General features: G+C 32.0%; 1 protein-coding gene across 1 annotated transcript; it reads right to left on the bottom strand.

The window, feature by feature from the left end:
- Positions 1-18145: 18145 nt before the first annotated feature.
- On the bottom strand, positions 18146-18840 carry LOC127898884 (uncharacterized). Its single transcript, XM_052431387.1, has 2 exons — positions 18808-18840; positions 18146-18559 (listed from the first exon to the last, which is right to left on the bottom strand). The coding sequence occupies exons 1-2, from the start codon at positions 18838-18840 to the stop codon at positions 18146-18148; spliced, it is 447 nt and encodes a 148-aa protein (XP_052287347.1).

Raw genomic sequence — 18840 nt, 5'->3', positions numbered from 1 at the left:
AAATTGGACATTTGATTGCAAAAATTTGGTGGGAGTTCGCCAAATAGTGTATTATTATTAAAATAAATAGAAAGTAAAGAAGACATGTTGAAGATAGAGGAGGGAATGGAACCAGAAAACCAGTTAAAACTGAGATCAAGTGTTTGCAGAGAAGAAAGATTCCCAAGTTCAGAAGGGATAGTGCTTGTGAGACTTAACCCAGAAATATTTAAGGTTGTTACTCTATAACTTCGGACATCACAAGAGACGCCTGTCCAGTGACAGACAGTGCTGCTTGTATTCCAATTTTTGGCCAAGAAATTGGTTGGATCATCAGTTACATGACCTTTCAGGACAAACACTTGAAAGCTTAGATGATTGTTGTCAATGTCCACCTCCAACTTAATTTTAACTTATTCATTTACTAATAGTACCACATTTACAAATTTTAAAATTTTAGAATTATATATATATATACACAGTTACATGAGCTTTCAAGAACAAACACTTGAAAGCTTAGATGATTGTTGTCAATGTCCACCTCCAACTTAATTTTAACTTATTCATTTACTAATAGTACCACATTTATAAATTTTAAAATTTTAAAATTTTAGAAATATATATATATATATATATAAAGTCATTCTCAGGTGCGGACACCCTTATTTTTTTTAATGCAGACACGCTATTAAACCCTGCGGTTTAAAAGTAAAAGAGTTAAAAACTAACACTTTTAGACCCCATAGCTTAAAAGCACATCCGCATGAGAAAAAATGAGAGTGCCCACACTAGAGAAAGACTCTCTCTCTCTCACTCTCTCTCTAATTTGTGGACTTTTATGGATTTGGAGAAGTAAATCCACATACAATCTACCAACTGCGGATTTTAAAATTGTTTACTAAAAGTTAATATTTATTGGTAATTTATTTACATCTATAGGTGTATAAAAATAATCATTAGAACAGATAGTGACTCAAGGGTAAATATGTAATTACAGAGGCACGATATTTATCAAAAGTCTAGGTTTAATCACGAGCATTCTTGTTAATCCTTGTGAATTGCCTGAAAGTAAGATACTCCAAATTCGTGGGTTTAAGAGTTTTATATTGATATGCTCCCAAAAACCCACTTGAATCCATTTTTAATACAATTTTTTTTATACTAATTATCAACAAAACTCAAACTTAAAAAAAAATACATATTGAAATTTTCAATATTAATTGAAGTTTATTATTGAATAGTTTTCATTTTTTTTTAATTTCTAAAGGCACGATATTTATCGTACACCTAGCTTCAATAACCAGCATGGTTAATTCAGTGCTTATTATTCGTCTAAGACCAAGCCTAATATTAATTAAGAGGAGTATAAATTAATTGGGTTGTTATTTGTTACATGGGTCATTAGAGTGCAACTGGCTTTTAGTAAAATAAGCTGGAGTTAACTTTGTAATTTTTGTGTGTTATGAGATGACTTGATCTTGACTGTTAAGATGGAGGTACAAAGCCATGGTTCTGCAATCCCTCTACTAGCTTAATTGTTTGTCAAACTCTTGTTAGAAAAATAGCATAAAGTGGCTCTTTTGAGGCTAATTTTTAACAAGATAAATATTGAAAAAATATACATGCATGGATGATTCGAAAAATCCTTTGAGGTCTTCGCAATGAGTCACAGAACACATAAATTGGTACTTGGATGAATGAGAAATTGGATGTCAAAAAGTGCCCATTGGTGTGAAAAAATAAGGAAAAAAATCCACGTGAGATTTTAACTAACTAATGCCTCCCTTGAAACCTATATATATTGGCTTCCATTTTCAATTGAAAAATACATTAAAATTCAAGTGATTTTCTTCTCTTCTCTCCGAAGCAAATTCTATCTAATTTTAGGCTTTAGTGTGATAGAATTCAAACATCTATTTGAAGTTTGCAAGAATAGTGAGGTTGTACTGCCAATATTATTCGAATCCGTTATATCTTGAAGACAAGCACAAATATAATTTAAGTATCGTTGTGAAGGTAGCGAATATGTTTTAAGGATATTGTAGTTTTATAGGCCTCAGGTTAGTGAATTTTTTTTTTTATTTATTTACATGTTGTCGATCTAATTGTTATATCTTTGCTATTTCAATCATCATCATCATCATAAAACCAAGTTTTCCTCTATTTCCTTTCTAATATGGGATAGTGGTATTTTGAAATACCAGCCTATATATACGAGGTCGGGCAACTCGACCCAACCCGTGCCACCCTTATCATAATCATACACTACCCAGAACATTTCTTCTAATATATTGCTGAGAAGATAAAAGCAATGGGCAGATTATTTGAGGCATCAGATAATGTAGTAAAGTAATAACGTCTTCACAGAATGAATTTAAATAATTGGAGTCTATTTCATGCTCAAAGAATCCACCAATACCTCTCAATTATTAACGGCAAGTTGCACTTCTAACAATTAATTATATTGATTGGCAGCTAAGAGATTTTCTTTTTTTCGTAGAAGCCAGACCATAAATAATTCAGAACACATAAAAATAATTGGAATTTTATTTCATGTTCAAAGAATCCACCAACACACACACTGATGGATAACAGATTTTGTCAATGTGAGTCACATGTTTTTTCTGAGAAGCTCGACCATGAATCAATCAGCTGTTATTCTATATTTTCACTCTATCTAATGAAATCATTGAATACATATTTCTTCTTTAAATATCCCTTCGCATGAATTTGGAAAGGTGATTTACTACAGTTTCACACATTGAATTTCAAACATGATAAATTCCATTTCCTTCAGCAGCGTTGCCACTTTGGTGTGGTGTTTCAGCTTGTTGCTGCTTAGTACTCGTACCCATTCAAACAAGACAGATCATTTGCTTGCCATAAAGTCGCAGCTTCAGGATCCACTTGGACCTACAAGTTCATGGAAGGCTTCTTTAAACTTGTGCCAATGGACAGGCGTGACTTGTAGCCATCGACACCCAAGAGTAACTAAGTTAGATCTACGAAGCAAAAGCATAGGAGGTTTCTTATCTCCTTTTGTTGGGAATCCCAGCTTTGTCAGAGTCATCGTCCTTGCAAACAACAGCTATTATGGCGAAATTCCCAATGAAGTTGGCTGTCTTTCCAGGCTTGAAACTCTAGTATTGAATTTAATTCTTTTTTAGGTAATATACCATCCAATTTGTCCCGCTGCTCTAACCTCATCAATTTGTTTTCCCATGTAAACAAGCTTGTAGGAGAAATTCCATTATTTATCGGCTACTTGTTGAAACTTGAATATTGAACCATAAAGACAGTCTGATTAGCGGACAACTCCCACCTTTCATTGGAAATCTTTCATCTCTGCAGCAATTTTAGATTGGAGGGTACAGATTGGGCGGTAAAATTCCTGAAAGTCTTGGTCAATTGGGAAGCATAAACTATTTAATCTTAGCTGAAAATAATTTCTCTGGTACACTTCGTTCAATTTTCAACATCTCTTCCCTTGAGTTCCAATCTTCCGAAACTGAAAAATCTAGTTGTTGGTTGAAACAGCCTTACAGATTCTATCCTACACTCATTTTCCATTGCATCAAATCTTGAAATTCTTAACCTTTCAGAAAACCGTTTCACTGGGAAATTGGGTATTGATTTCAACAGTCTCATAAACCTAGCAAGGCTGAATTTGGGTCAAAAAAACTTAGGAATTGGGACAACTAGTGATCTTGATTTTATAACGCTTCTCAGAAATTGTAGCAAACTGAAGACTCTTCGTTTACAAATAGATTTGGAGGGATGTTGCCGCCTTCTACACGCAAACTCTCAACAACAATAACCATAATTGCCATGGGAGGCAACCAAATATCTGGCACCATACCTCCTGAAATAAAATCTTCTCAACATAAATGCTTTTGGTTTAGAGTATAACCAATTAACAGGAACTATTCCTGATACAACTGGTGAACTTAGAAACTTGCAAGCTCCAGATTTGTCTGAAAATAACTTAAATGCTGTAAAAATGAGTTGCAAATGCTGTTTGGTTACTGAGAAACAGAGAGAAAATTGATGAATATTCCAGATCTTATTATTTCATTAATTACAAATGAGTAAATCACAAGTCTTTTATACTTGCATTTCATTAGTAAAAGCTATTAACAAAACTGATCTGTATTAACTAACTAATACTAGCTAACTAATCACGCGAACTCTCATTGCTGCATAACAGAATCAGCTGACTCAGCATTGTTAATGTGGCATTGCTGACGCACCTTAGCTTCTGCCTTCTTCTCTCTTCTCAGCTCAGCACAATGAGCTTTCTTCACAGCCCCTCTCAAACTCAAGGGACATAAATGCACATTGAGTTTGTTCCTCAGATAAATGAACTGAGAAGAGTTTAAGGGCTTAGTCATTATGTCTGCTATCTGCTCTGCACTAGGAACATATAGAATCTTAAGATCTCCAGCTAGAACCTTATCTCTGATAAAATGCAGATCGATTTCTATGTGTTTTGTTCTTGAGTGAAACACTGGATTATGAGCAAGATCTTTGGCACTTACATTGTCACACCATATAACTGGTTTCTCCACATAACATAGATTAATCTCAAGAAACAAAGATTTTATCCATGTTATCTCTGAAACAGCTGCTGCAAGTGCTCTGTATTCACTTTCTGCAGAAGATTTTGTAACTACAGATTGCTTCTTTGAGGACCATGAGATTAAGTTGTTTCCTAGGTACACACAATATGTACCAGTGGATCTTCTGTCATCAAGATCACTTCCCCAGTCTGCATCTGTAAATGCTGTAACCTTCAGCTCACCTTCCTTAACAAATTTCAGCCCATAGTCTTGTGTTTCCTTCAGATATCTAAGCACACGTTTGCATGCCATAAGATGTTGAAGTGTTGGTGAAGATACATACTGACTTAGCTTATGAACTGAATAGGCAATTTCAGGTCTTGTCAAAACTAAATACTGAAGACCTCCTACAATGCTTCTGTAATGAGATGGATCTTCTATGTAATAGCCCATTTCCCCTTCTATATTCTTTTGCAATCTGTAATCTTTGCTGCTGCTCATTGGTGTATCTATTCCTTTACACTCGAGCATATCAGCTTTAGCCAGCAAGTCTCTGATATACTTCCTTTGTGACAAATACATACTGCCAAGATCATACAAAACTTCTATTCCAAGAAAATAAGATAGCTTTCCCAGATCCTTTAATGCAAATGCAGAACTGAATAGCTTGATAAAATCTTCCAGCTCATCACAATTTGATCCTGTAATCAATATGTCATCCACATATATCAGGATTAAAATAATTGATCTTTTATTCTTTTTCAAGAACAAAGATGAGTCAGACTTAGAATTCTCAAATCCCCATTGCACAAGACTGTTTCTCAGCTTGTCAAACTATGCTCGTGGAGCTTGTTTCAAACCATAAAGTGCCTTGTGAAGCTTGCACACAAAATCAGGTCTTTTGGAATCAATAAACCCTTCTGGTTGACTCATATACACCTCCTCAATTAAATCTCCATTTAAGAATGCATTATTCACATCAACCTGTCTTATTTGCCACTGATTCATTACTGCTAGACTCAGGACTATTCTAACTGTTGCTGCTTTCACCACTGGACTGAAAGTCTCAAAGTAGTTCACTCCTTCTATTTGCTGAAATCCTTTAGCAACCAACCTTGCCTTATATTTTGCAACACTTCCATCAGTATTTGATTTCACTCGAAATACCCATTTGTTGCCAACAAGTTTGTGATGTTCTGTTCTTGGCACAAGTGTCCAGGTACCATTTGACATTAGTGCATCATATTCAGCTTTCATTGCTTGAAACCATCTCTCATCATTGATAGCCTCCTGAACTGTATCTGGTTCTTTATGCAACAATACTGCAGTATATACCTTTGGCTTAAAGATACCTGCTTTCCCTCTAGTGATCATGGGGTGTTGGTTTAGTGATGGTGAGATTGTCATTGTTTGATTGAGATGAGGGATATTGTTATTGTGTTGGTTTTGTGAATTTTCATCTGAGGGCTGTTCTAATGTTGTGTCCGGTATAGAAGGTAACATTATAGGTGCAGATGGATTATTTCTGTCTGTGTTTGAGGGTTGTTGATCTGTTACCTGTGTTGAGACTACTGTTGAAGGAAAAATGTTGCCACTGGAGTATGCTTGAGAGAATGATTCATTGCTGGTGACTGAAAAATCTGTTATGACAGGTAATGTTGATAACTGGAAAACTTGTATAGGAGTAATTGTGCAATATGTATCAGACTTAGATTTATTTGAATTATGAAAGCTAGGATCAGCTGCAAATGGATAAGAGTGTTCATCAAAGACAACATGCCTAGCTATATATATATGTCCAGAGGGGTGATAACACTTGTAGCCTTTATGAGATGGACTATAACCAAGAAAAATGCATTTGGTTGTGTGATAGTCAAACTTGTGCTTATTGTAATCTCTCAGATATGGATAAGAAGCACATCCAAAGCATTTCAGCATTTTATAATCAGCCTTGTGTTTATAAAGCTTTTCATATGGAGTAGACATCTTAAGTGCAGAAGTAGGGAGTCTATTAATGTGATAGACTGAGGCATGAAAAGCATCCCACCAGAATTGAAAAGGGAGTTTGGCTTGAGCTAGAAGTGTCAGTCCTAATTCTACAATTTGTCTGTGTTTTCTTTCAACAAGTCCATTCTGATGATGAGTGTCAGGGCAAGAGTGTCTAAAGAGAATGCCACATTCATTTAGAAAGGCAGTAAATGGTCTGTATTCTCCCCCCCAGTCAGATTGTAGAATTTTGATAGAAGTTTGAAATTATTTTTCAACTTGAAGTTTGAACAGCTTGAACACTTCTAGAGCTTCTGATTTAAGTTTCAAAGGATAAATCCAGGTGTATCTGGTATGATCATCCACAAAGCTAATGTAATATCTAAAGCCATCTCTAGAATATGCTGGTGAGGGACCCCATAGATCAGTGTGAACAAGTTCTAGAGCTGATGTGGATTTGATATCAGTGATTGGAAAATGAAGTTTATGAAATTTTCCTAGCTGACATGCTTCACAGAAATGCTTTGTAGCTTGATTAACAATATTTGTAGAGCACAAATTGGGATGCACAAGCTTAAGCAAATGAATTAGACTTTGAGTATTAGGATGACCAAATCGTTTGTGGAGTAAAGACATTTTATTGAATGAATCAGTGCTACAAGTATTCTTATTTGACTGAAAACATTTTCCAGAACAAGAACTATTAACTGAAGTGCTGAAATAACACTGAGATAGCATGGACACAGGCTTATTTATTGAGCTCTGAGATAGAAAAGAGGTAAATGTAGATTGTGATGATGAACTCAGCTGCAATTTGTATAAACCTTTCTCAGCAATACCCAGTAGCAGAATTTTCCCTTTCAGTATATCCTTCACAAAGCAAACAGAACCAAGGAATTCAACAGATAAGTCATTATCAGTGGTCAGTCTAGAAACACTTATTAAATTCTTTGTAATAGATGGAACAAGCAGTATATCTTTAAGTGCAATGCATGTACTTGCATATTGTACTTTAGAGCTTTGAATTGTAAGATTGGCATTACCAACATGTGTGATTGACAAACCTTTACCATCACCAATGATAAGCTTGTCATTACCTCTAAACTCATTGCTGACATGCATATTTGCCATACTATTTGTTAGATGATGTGTAGCTCCACTGTCAAGGTACCATCCTTCATCTGCTGGTCCTTCAAAGTTAGCAGCATAAGCAGCTCCAGCTCCACTCACAGGTGAGCTCATTGAGTCAGATATGTATGAAGAGTATGGTGGATTATACACGTGAGGTATCCCTGAATAATCAGCTGCAGCAGGCCATGAATTTTCAGTAGGTGCATTAAAATATGTCATATAGGCTGATCTCTGATTTCTTCCTCTTTTCATGTGTTGAGGCATATAATTTTCTTCAAACCTATGCCAACATTCTACTGCTGTGTGTCCAGATTTAAAACAGATCTGACAAACAACAGTCTGTTCCTCATTACCATCAGAATTCGACAAACCAGAATTAACACTATATTGTCCTCTCATGAATTGTGCCTGCTTATTATTGTTTCCAATCATTTGACCTCTGCCAAGATTATTACCAAGATTTCCAGATCCAGAGGGAAAGCCTCTTGGATGAGAATTGATAAACATTCCTCTTCCAGTATGAAAATTATTTCTTCCAAATTGATTTCCACCATGAAATCCTCCATTATATCCACCTCTTCGAGCACTACCTCTTGTTTGAGCATAATAAGCATTCATCATACCATAGCCATTATTATTATGAGAAACATTAGCAAGATTTGCATTGAACATCTGTTTTTCATTTAGACTCTGTTCTAATCTTGTTTCATGCGTGAGCAGCAATGCATAGGAATCATCAAAATCTAGCTTACTAGCAGTTATGAAAGTTGCTAAATCTAGATAGCCTGGTCCAAGACCATTAAGGATCTGTTGTAACAGATCTTTGTCAGAAACTGGACTACCAGCACAGGCTAATTTATCTGCTATTTGTTTCATTTTCAAACAATAATCTTCTACATTTAGTGAATCTTTTCTCAAAACACTCATCTCATATTTGAGTTGAAGAACTCTAGCTTCAGATTTTGCACCAAACTTTTTCTCCAATGTTTTCCACACATCATATGCAGTATTACAAGAATGAACATGACTGAGAATACCTTCAGTGATTGAGCTTAATAGCCAGCTTAGTAATGTCTGATCCTGTGACCTCCAGATTATATATTCCGGATTTTCAACTTGTTGTGTAACTCTTCCCATTGTTTCAGCATAGCTTCCTAAAGTAAGAAATTGAGTAGGTGCTGCCTTTTCTCCATTGATGTAGCCTTCAAGTCTGTTTTCTCTTATAGAAGCTAATACTTGATTTCGCCAGAGCATATAATTGGATCTATCCAATTTGATTGGTGTAATGAATGAGAAGGTAGTTTGTATTGATTGATTCATGTTTGTTGTGTTTGGATTTGTGTTTAAATTGCTTGAGCTTGCCATATTTCTGGCTCTGATACCATGTAAAAATGAGTTGCAAATGCTGTTTGGTTACTGAGAAACATAGAGAAAATTGATGAATATTCCAGATCTTATTATTTCATTAATTACAAATGAGTAAATCACAAGTCTTTTATACTTGCATTTCATTAGTAAAAGCTATTAACGAAACTGATTTGTATTAACTAACTAATACTAGCTAACTAATCACGCGAACTCTCATTGCTGCATAACAGAATCAGCTGACTCAGCATTGTTGACGTGGCATTGCTGACGCACCTTAGCTTCTGACTTCTTCTCTCTTCTCAGCTCAGCACAATGAGCTTTCTTCACAAATGCGATCATCTCTGACTCTTTTGGAAATTTAACATTACTCAATCACGTTCCTCTAGGATTCAGTAACTTGCAAGGTAGTGCACCCTCATCCCTCGGCAATTCTAAGTAATTGATGAAATTAAATATTAGGAATAATCAAATCATTGGTTCCTTGCACAAAACATCCTCAGCATAACAACCCTTTTTCTCCTAGATCTATCTGATAACCTACTTAATGGCTCTGTTCCTCTAGAAGTGGGAAACTTGAAAAATCTTATTGAATTGGCTTTATCTAGAAATAATTTTTCCAATGCGATTCCTATTACTCTTTAAGTTCTTGCACAGCCTTAGAGTATCTAAGTATGCAGGTTAATTCATTCAGTGGAAGCATTCCTCTCACTAAATATGTTGAAAAAGCATTAAAAAGGTAGATCTCTCATGCAACAATTTAGACCAGATTATTTTCAGAATCTACCCTTCTTAAAGTACTTAAACCTGTCTTATAGTCACTTCGAGGGTGTGGTGCCAAGAAAAGTACTGTTCAGCAACAAAACAATAATTTAACTGGGAATGAAAAGCTTTGTGGCGTTTCAGGTGAATTGCGTTTACCAATATCTGGCATCATACCTCTTAAAATGACATATCTTGACAACATATATGCATTTGGTTTAGAGTATAACCAATTAACAGGCACTATTCCATATGCCATCGGTTAAGTTAGAAACCTGCAAACTCTAGATTTATTCGCTAATGAGTTACATTATGGGATTATCCCTGACTCTCTTGGACACCTATCAGTGTTGAATAGCCTTTGGTTAGGATTCAATAACTTGCAAGGCAACATACCGTCATCCTTTGGCAATTGTAAGAATTTGATGCTGTTGAATGTCTCCAACAATAAACTCACTGGTACTTCATCACCACAACTTCTCGAGATAACTACCCTTTCAATTCTCCTAGGTCTCTCTGATAACCTTTTCAGTGGTTCTATTCCTCCAAAAGTGGGCAACTTGAAGACTATCATTCATTTAGATATTTCTAGAAATCGATTTTCAGGTGAGATTCCGACTACTCTAAGCGCTTGTACAGGCTTAGAAGATCTTACTATGATGGGCAATTCTTTCAGTGGTAAGATTCCTTCCTCTTTGATTTCTCTAGAAGCATTAAAGTGTTAGATCTCTCTTGCAACAATTTGTCTTGTCAGATTCCAGAATTTTTTGAGATTCTATCATTGTTAGAATATTTAAGCTTGTCTTACAATCACTTTAAAAGTGAGGTACCGAGAAAAGGAGTTTTCAGTAATAAAATAAGGGATTGACTGCCAGAGAATAAGAAGCTTTGTGGAGGTATAGACGAATTGCATTAACCAACCTGCATCAAGAAGATCAAAAATCGTTCTACTCAAATTTTTGATTCTAGTGATTGTGATATCTTTTATCTTAATTGCATGTTTTGTTATTGTTTATACTTGGAGAAGAAAACTTGCACAAAAATCATCTAGTATGTTGTCGATCGAACAACAGTTTCAAATGGTTTCTTATGTAGCACTGAGAAAACCAACAAATGAGTTTTCATCTTCACAACATGATTGGCCAGGGGAGCTTTGGCTTTGTGTACAAACGAAATTTGGGTGAAAATGAACTGAAAAATAGAAGTGAAGGTAATTAATCTTAAGCAAAAAGGTGTAACCAAGAGTTTTGTTGCTGAATGTGAAGCATTGAAAAGTATTAGACATAGGAATCTCATCACAATGATCACTGTTTGCTCAACCATTGATTTGCAAGGGGCTGATTTCAAGTTGCTCGTTTATAAATACATGCATTGTGGAAGTTTAGAGGATCGGCTGCACTAGAGCAATGAACAACTTAAACTAGGAATTTAAATCTCACTCAAAGACTAAACTTAGTCACTGATGTCGTTTCTGCAATTGAGTATCTTCACCATCACTGCCTACCACCAATTGTTCATGGTGATCTAAAGCCAAGCAATGTTTAGCTTGATCATGATATGATTGCCCATGTGAGTGACTTTGGGCTAGCAAGATTTTTGTCTGACCACTCACTTTGTATAGAACCTGAAGCTCAATCAAGAGCAATTGGGATGAAAGGAACTGTTAGTTATGCTGCCCAGCTAATAATTTTCACGTATTTTTGGTATTTTGTTCTTTTAAATAATGTTATATACACATAACCTAAGAACTTAATTAATGTTAATATCTAACATAAAGAAAATGATTTTTTTTTTTTTAAGAGTAAGATATTGGCGGGCGATGCGTCCATGACAGGAGATGTGTACAGCTTCGGAATTTTGTTGCTAGAGATGTTTACAAGAAGACGACCAACTGATAACATGTTTAATGACGGCTTGACTCTCCATGGATATGCCAAGATGGCTCTGCCACAAAAAGTAATGGAAATTGTTGATCCTTCACTGTTGTTGGATCATGAAAACGAAAGAATCAGGATTGAAGAGTGCTTGGTAGCTGTAGTGAGAACTGGAGTTTTCTGCTCGATGGAGTCTCCATCTGAGCGAATACAAATGACAGATGTTGTAGCAAAATTATGTGCTGCTAGGGAGATTTTTACGGGTAGAAGTATTTGATTGTAAATTTCTAGTCACTTTTTCAATTTTTATGGAAGTGGAAGGGCAGGTACCGTCATCTCACACAAAGTGGAAATTTATAATTTCTATTGAAAGAAAATGCTTGTTTGATTGGTAATCGAACAATGAATATGATTAAATTTCAGTTAATTGTTTTAAATGTGCTTGCTTTTTAATTTAGCACTGAAAATTTACCAAAAATGTTTGAACGAAACCAAGTATGATTTTTTAGTACATATCACTCATTCTTAATTTTTGAGCGGGGCTCGATCCGCAATTCTCTTATCCTCAATGAAAGATTTTTTTTTTTTTAATTTTAACTGGATGGTACCTAAATATGTATTTAATATCCTTTTTTTCGTGATAAAAAATAATATTTTAGATTAATAAAACTTTATGTTCAATTTCCGTGACCATATGATTTACAAAGATAAATTTTAATTTGTAAATATCTAAAATTTCCCATTTTTGATCGAAATGTAAAGATAATAAGATAAAATGATATCTACATCCCTAATGTTTGGGGAAATGGTTATGAAAATCCTCAAATTTTCAATAAGAGACACCAAAATTCTTTTGGACTATAATACCCTCTAGTTCTATCAACCTCAAAATTTTGACAAAGAAATTTTATAATAAATAGCAATATAATCTTTAAATAAATGTAATAATATATACATTTTAAAATAATTTTGATATTTAAAAAATATTGTAATTTTCCACAGTCTATTAGACATTTATTGTGTTAAAGTAAATTTTATAATAATTTAAATTATTTCAAATATTATATTAAATAATTTTAATATCATTGATAGTGAGATTTATTTTATTAATTGTAAAATCAATTTAACCCAAAAACTTATTTAAAATCTTTATAATTGATACAAACATATTATTAAAATAAATATAATAAGTTCATTTTTGAAATTATTTTAAAATTAAAAATATGTGTAATATTATTAGTGTACTAGATGGATTAAATTATTTATATTATATTTGCATTTATTAAAAGAATTTTGAAATCAATTTTTTAGTTATTATATTAAAGGATATTATGGTCAAAATGAGATCTTGATGACTTTAATTAAAACATCAAGAGTCTCCACGACTATTTTTCTAAATTTTAGAGATGTTGATTTCTTTTTCACGCATAATAAAACAAACATATACATTCATAGTTATTAGAATTATGTAAAATTTAGATAAATTTCAAATTTAATATGAAAAGGAAAATTGTACTTAAATGAAAAAATTTAGCAATTCATAAGGATCTCAAAATAATATAATAAGAATTTACTAAAAAATAGTTATTGATAAAAACTGGGAAATGATTGTGATTGTAATGTTTTTTTTTTCCTCCTTACTCATGAAATATTATTGTTTGCTAAATTACAAAAAAAAATTATTCGAGAACTCCAGAGGGAGAGAGAGAGAGAGAGAGAGAGAGAGAGAGAGAGAGAGAATCCTTATTATTTTAGGGGAGGTAGGTATAATATAACTTTACTTTTAGATAAAAATAAGGGAGATTGTCAATTTTCCCCTACTGTAATTAATATATACCATTTGACCCCTTACTGTTTTTATAATGACCAATAACCCCTGACAGCATAGGTTTACAATATTACTCTTATTTTCAAATGCCCTTTTATTCATATTTATTATGGATTAAATAAATCACATGAATAGAAATTAAAATAAAAAAGTTAAGTATTAAAAATAAGAAAATATATTTGGATGTGAAAAATTAATAATAAAATATTTTTCTTGTACTTTTTTTTATTTTATAAACATTTTCTTATAATAAATATTTTAAAATTAAATGTAAAAAGCACAAGAAAAAATTTTATTATTTGTTTTATAATAAATAAATAAATAAAATTTTTTCTTGTGCTTTTTACATTTAATTTTAAAATATTTTAAAATATTTATTATAAGAAAATGTTGACCAATAAAAAAGTACAAGAAAAATTTTTCTTATTAATTTTTTTATTCACATCAAAACATATATTTCATGTTTTTAATAATTAAATTTTTTATTTAGTTTCTATTCATATGATTTATTTAATTTATAATAAATATAAATAAAAGTATATTTGAAAATAGGGGTGATATTATAAAGTTATGCTATCAAGAGATTATTAACTATTATAAAAACAGTAAAAAAATAAATAGTATACATTAATTACAGTAGAGAGAAATTGAAAATCTCCCTAAAAAAATCTATTAATATAAGGTTTCAGCTACTTTGCCCAAGGGCAACTAACCCCATATTTTTGTCTTGTACCTAAATCAGCCGTTAGATTAATACCAATCCAATCGACGGCTTTTACTTAAATGGCTTTAGTGGGACGCCGGCCCAGCATGTCGAGTAAAATCGAGTGTTTTCCACTCTTTCTTCTGCTCTGTTCCCTCTCACTTTGTCTCTCTATCTCCATCATCAAACATAGATAATTTCTTCTTAATTCTCTGATTGTGAATCCAGTCCAATCACATATACGTAATAAATCAAATCTCACTAATCAAGTTAACCATCCATGAAATGAAACTAAAACAATTAGAGACTTGATATTCTCCTAACCCCAACATCCTCATTCACCAAAACCTAAGTTATATACTAAGTCTAAGAAAAATTGTTTTTGTGCGCAGATGGCATAAAATAGAAGCGCAAAGCAACTACCATGAGTTGCAATATCAGATGCCTACCGTGAAAGATAGCAAATCCATTAAAAGAATTAATTAATACTTTTTAGTCAATTATTCATTCAATTGCTCGGCTTGTAGGATTTTGGTTATAAATTTTGGTTTCCATAAGAAATATGGCAGATAGTTAAGGTGTACTGACAGGGTAACTGGATACGCCTATATCACTGGAAGCTGATTTGACATTGGAGTTTCAATCGACGTGGCATATAATGTCTAAATAATTGTTGTAAAATATATTTAGGTTCTGTGACATAATTGTAACTTTCTATGATGATTAGATAATTACTCAAAACACATACTGATTGGATGACTGACCATGATAATAAGTAACTGTTGTGGTAATTATTTAGGTGTTTAAAGTTACTCCTATGGAGCCAAATGCCCAGAGGGGCTTAATTTTTTGGCTTCCATCCTATTAAGAACAACAATTGCTTTCATTCATGGTTTGTGAGTGGAAGCTTAATTTTTTAAGAACAACAATTAAAGATATTTTGAGAATTGATGCTCTTACTCATTGTCCTTGGATAAGATGCAACGGAACTTTGAAAGACTCGCGTTGCTTGTCAAATAAGTAGGAGATAGTGAGAAACTATTTTTCGGTCAACCTTAAGTTACAGTATATGTAACCTAGCAGCTGCCATTTTATGATGCTTTTAGTTTGTGAATTTTAAAAATCAATAAATATGGAGGAAAGGAGAGGAGAGGGTGGAGGAAAGTGAGAACAAATTGTTAGAATTTATTTTTAGATTAAGGGCACTTTTGTCTTTTTAAGTGACACTAAATGACACCAAAGGAGAATTTGCATATTTATTGGTCAATTTATGGTCAATTCTATTTGGATAAACTATGCTTCTTGCAATAATAGAGTCGACTAATTTTGCAATTGAGACAGAAGAATAACTTCATCAATATAAAGTATAGTAGCACCTTGTTAATTTATACTCGATAAATTGATAATCTCAATTAAATAATAATTTTTGTTAGTCCCAATTTAGGATGAACATGATAAATTAATAATATAATAAATTTATTAGATAACAAATTTTTAAAGAAAAATCTTGTTTTGCTATAGGACACAATTAATATATAACTTAATAATTAAATAATTTGAAACTAAATACATATGATATGTCTATAAGGCTTTTGAAAATAAGTTTCCAATGTTGCTTGCTTCTGAAATTAATTTCGACTTGGAGCTATTGTTATATTAATTTATATTAATAAATTATTATTAATTTATTGATATAATAATATTTATTAAATTAATAAATTTTTTATGGTCTCAATACTATTAATTTATTGAGGTTCTCGTTATGTATTGGAATTCGTAACATACAATTACAATGGATTCCTTGACTCAAAAATCATAATCGTACGTGACAAAATCCTTCAATTCATAAAACGAAAGAGAGTAAATTCATAAAAATCAAATAAAAAGTGTGTTTCAGCTACTCGAAGGAGTTATGTTACTCATTGAAAGAATCTGTTTGGTTTCTTCTATCACTCGTGTCCAAATGAGAGCAAGAATTGAGAGTAAATGTTTGTAAAAGGATGTCCCCACCTTCCCCCCAACCAAATCCATGTTATATCATGAAATTTCAAGAAGAAAATTATTAATTTTTCCTTGAATTGTTTAATGCTGCATTTATTAAACTGAAATCGGAATGAGCTGGAAGCGAAATGGACAAGAATGAGAATAGAGAATGAGAATTAGAATAAGTTGTTTACTTGAACTGTAGGAATGAAAATAGGAATGAGCTGGATAGCTATAAATGTGTTTACTTTGTCTTGGAATCAGAATCGAAATGAGTTAAATTGCAACAAATTGCTAAAAAATATTTAATGAATTATTGTCATAATTATTATTTTATATTTTAATTATAGTGATTATTTACTCAAAAATTATTATTATTAATAATTGTCAATAATATATTGATATATAAATTAATTGTAAAAATTAATTATAATAATATATTAATTGTTGTGATTATTTATTCAAAAACTATAATTATTAATATATTATTGTTAATAATGTATTAATATATTAATTAATCATAATATAGGAATTAATTATAATAATTATATTAATAATTATTATAACAATATATTAATTTATTAATAATAAACGAATTAATTATAATAATTATACGAATGATTATTATGATAGTATATTTATTAATTAATTATAATAATAAAAATATATTAATTACTGTGATTATTTATTCAAAAACTATAATGATTGATATATTATTGTTAATAATTTATTAATATATTAATTAATAGTAATAATTATATATATTAATTAATAATATTAATACATGAATTAATTATACTAATTATATTTTTATATTAATTAATAGTAATAATTATATCACTATTAATTATATCAATTAATTAATGATAATATATGAATTAATTATAATAATAATATATTAATTATTATGATTATTTATTCAAAAATTACAATTACTAATAATTATTGTTAATAATGTATCAATTTATTAATTAAATATAATATATTAATTAATTAATTATAATAATATATTAATTAATTATATATTTGGCTTTTTATTTTCTAATTTTGATATTTGTATTTTTTATTTAAAGGAGGGGCATTTTAGGAACATTTGAATGTTAATGGGGGCAAAATAGAAACTCCAAGGAATGGGAAATTAATTCCCACCTCCCCCATGGAAATTAATCTCTCATTCCCTATTTCCAAATAATGGTGGACCCCACGATTCCGATTCCTACTCCATTTTTGCGAAGTAAATGCCGTCAATTACTCTGATTCTGGATTTTGTTTCCCAAATCCAGGAATTAAATGTAGCATAAGTGTAATTGGTTGTGATCAGTATGCTGTCATGTGGGCGCAAATAGGTATTTACAAGGACACTTCACGATTGTCAAATCCAAGTTTATAGTAGACAATTGTGATCTCTAGCTGCTACACATTTCCTCTATTATTAAATTTACTGTAATTTTAATTAATCATATAATTATTTAGAAAAATTTTCCATTTAACCACTTTCCAACTTTTAATATAAAAAAAGACCTTACTTCAATTTTTCTTACAATAAGAACCACTTACAAAGCTCTGGGACTAAACAATCCCTAAATTCTCAAAACAAAACACACAAACATTTCGCCCAATATTCACCTAAAAATATCGCCCGAAATATGCCCACACAAAGTTCCTTCACTTCTAGTGTTTCTTGAGTTTCGCCGAGTTCCTTCACTTCTAGCGGCGATTTCCTTCACTTCCAGTGGGGCGTGTGAGTTATTTTGCTTCCAACAAGTTTATTTACACAGTTTTCGGTGGCTTAGGTACTTTCTTGATTGTTTTTCATGAATTTAGAATAATTTTTTATTAAAATTGCCTGCTCGGTTCATCATTGATCATAATTAATCACTATGATGTGTATTGGGTATGAAAATATGAGAGTTTTTTTAAGATTAAGATATCTAATAAATAATAAATGGCACACCAAGTGTTTGTTTAAATGCCTCTAAGAAATTATTGATCTAAACTTAGAACTGTTCTTTCGGTTATGGCCACGCTCCCTGCACCGACCACAAGTTATAGTAGACCGAGGGATATCCTCACCTATAGATGGTATTCTTTGTGTTTTCCGACAACCGGAAGATGATGGTACATCTGGTGGGTTCACTTGCAATGTTTGGACATCTGCTGTAATTTCCCAATTGGCCATATCACCAACTGGAATAATAGGCTCGGAATATGTCATCACCAATGTCTCCTTTATGTAGTAACAAGAACAAAAACTTATAGGATCAACTCGAAAATATAGGCAAACCGCAATTGCATGAGCACAAACAAATTGGTCTACTTGAAATACTCTACAGCTGCATGTCTTGTTTCTTATGTCAACAAAACCCTCTTTAATACCACCATCATTCACCTGAAATTGATGGCCAGATACATTTAAAACACACATTTTAGTGGTAGTATTTTTTTCTACCATAGAATATTTTTTGTGCCCAAGTTGTAAGGCGAGTAGTCATGGATTTAGCCACCTTCTTTCTATCATAAAACCATTATTGCATTATAAGTCGAAAGTGATCAACTAATTGAGTAATAGGAAATTTTCTTGGTTCCTTCATCAAAGCATTAATGCTCTCTGCAATATTAGTGGTTAGAATGTCATACCTTCGACCTTCGACCTTCAAAAAGCGGACACAT

The sequence above is a fragment of the Citrus sinensis genome, chromosome 7 (assembly GCF_022201045.2).
Source record: "Citrus sinensis cultivar Valencia sweet orange chromosome 7, DVS_A1.0, whole genome shotgun sequence".
Lineage (NCBI taxonomy): Eukaryota > Viridiplantae > Streptophyta > Magnoliopsida > Sapindales > Rutaceae > Citrus > Citrus sinensis.
The sequence above is the reverse complement of the archived record's forward strand: the minus strand, read 5'-3'. Positions and strand labels throughout refer to the sequence as shown.

Excerpts from the sequence above, each read along its gene's own strand:
- LOC127898884 (XM_052431387.1), bottom strand. The coding sequence starts at position 18,840 with ATGTGTCCGCTTTTTGAAGGTCGAAGGTCGAAG. Across the intron at positions 18,560-18,807 it reads TTGAAGGTCGAAGGTCGAAG|GTGAATGATGGTGGTATTAA; the intron begins GTATGACATTCT and ends CATCAATTTCAG.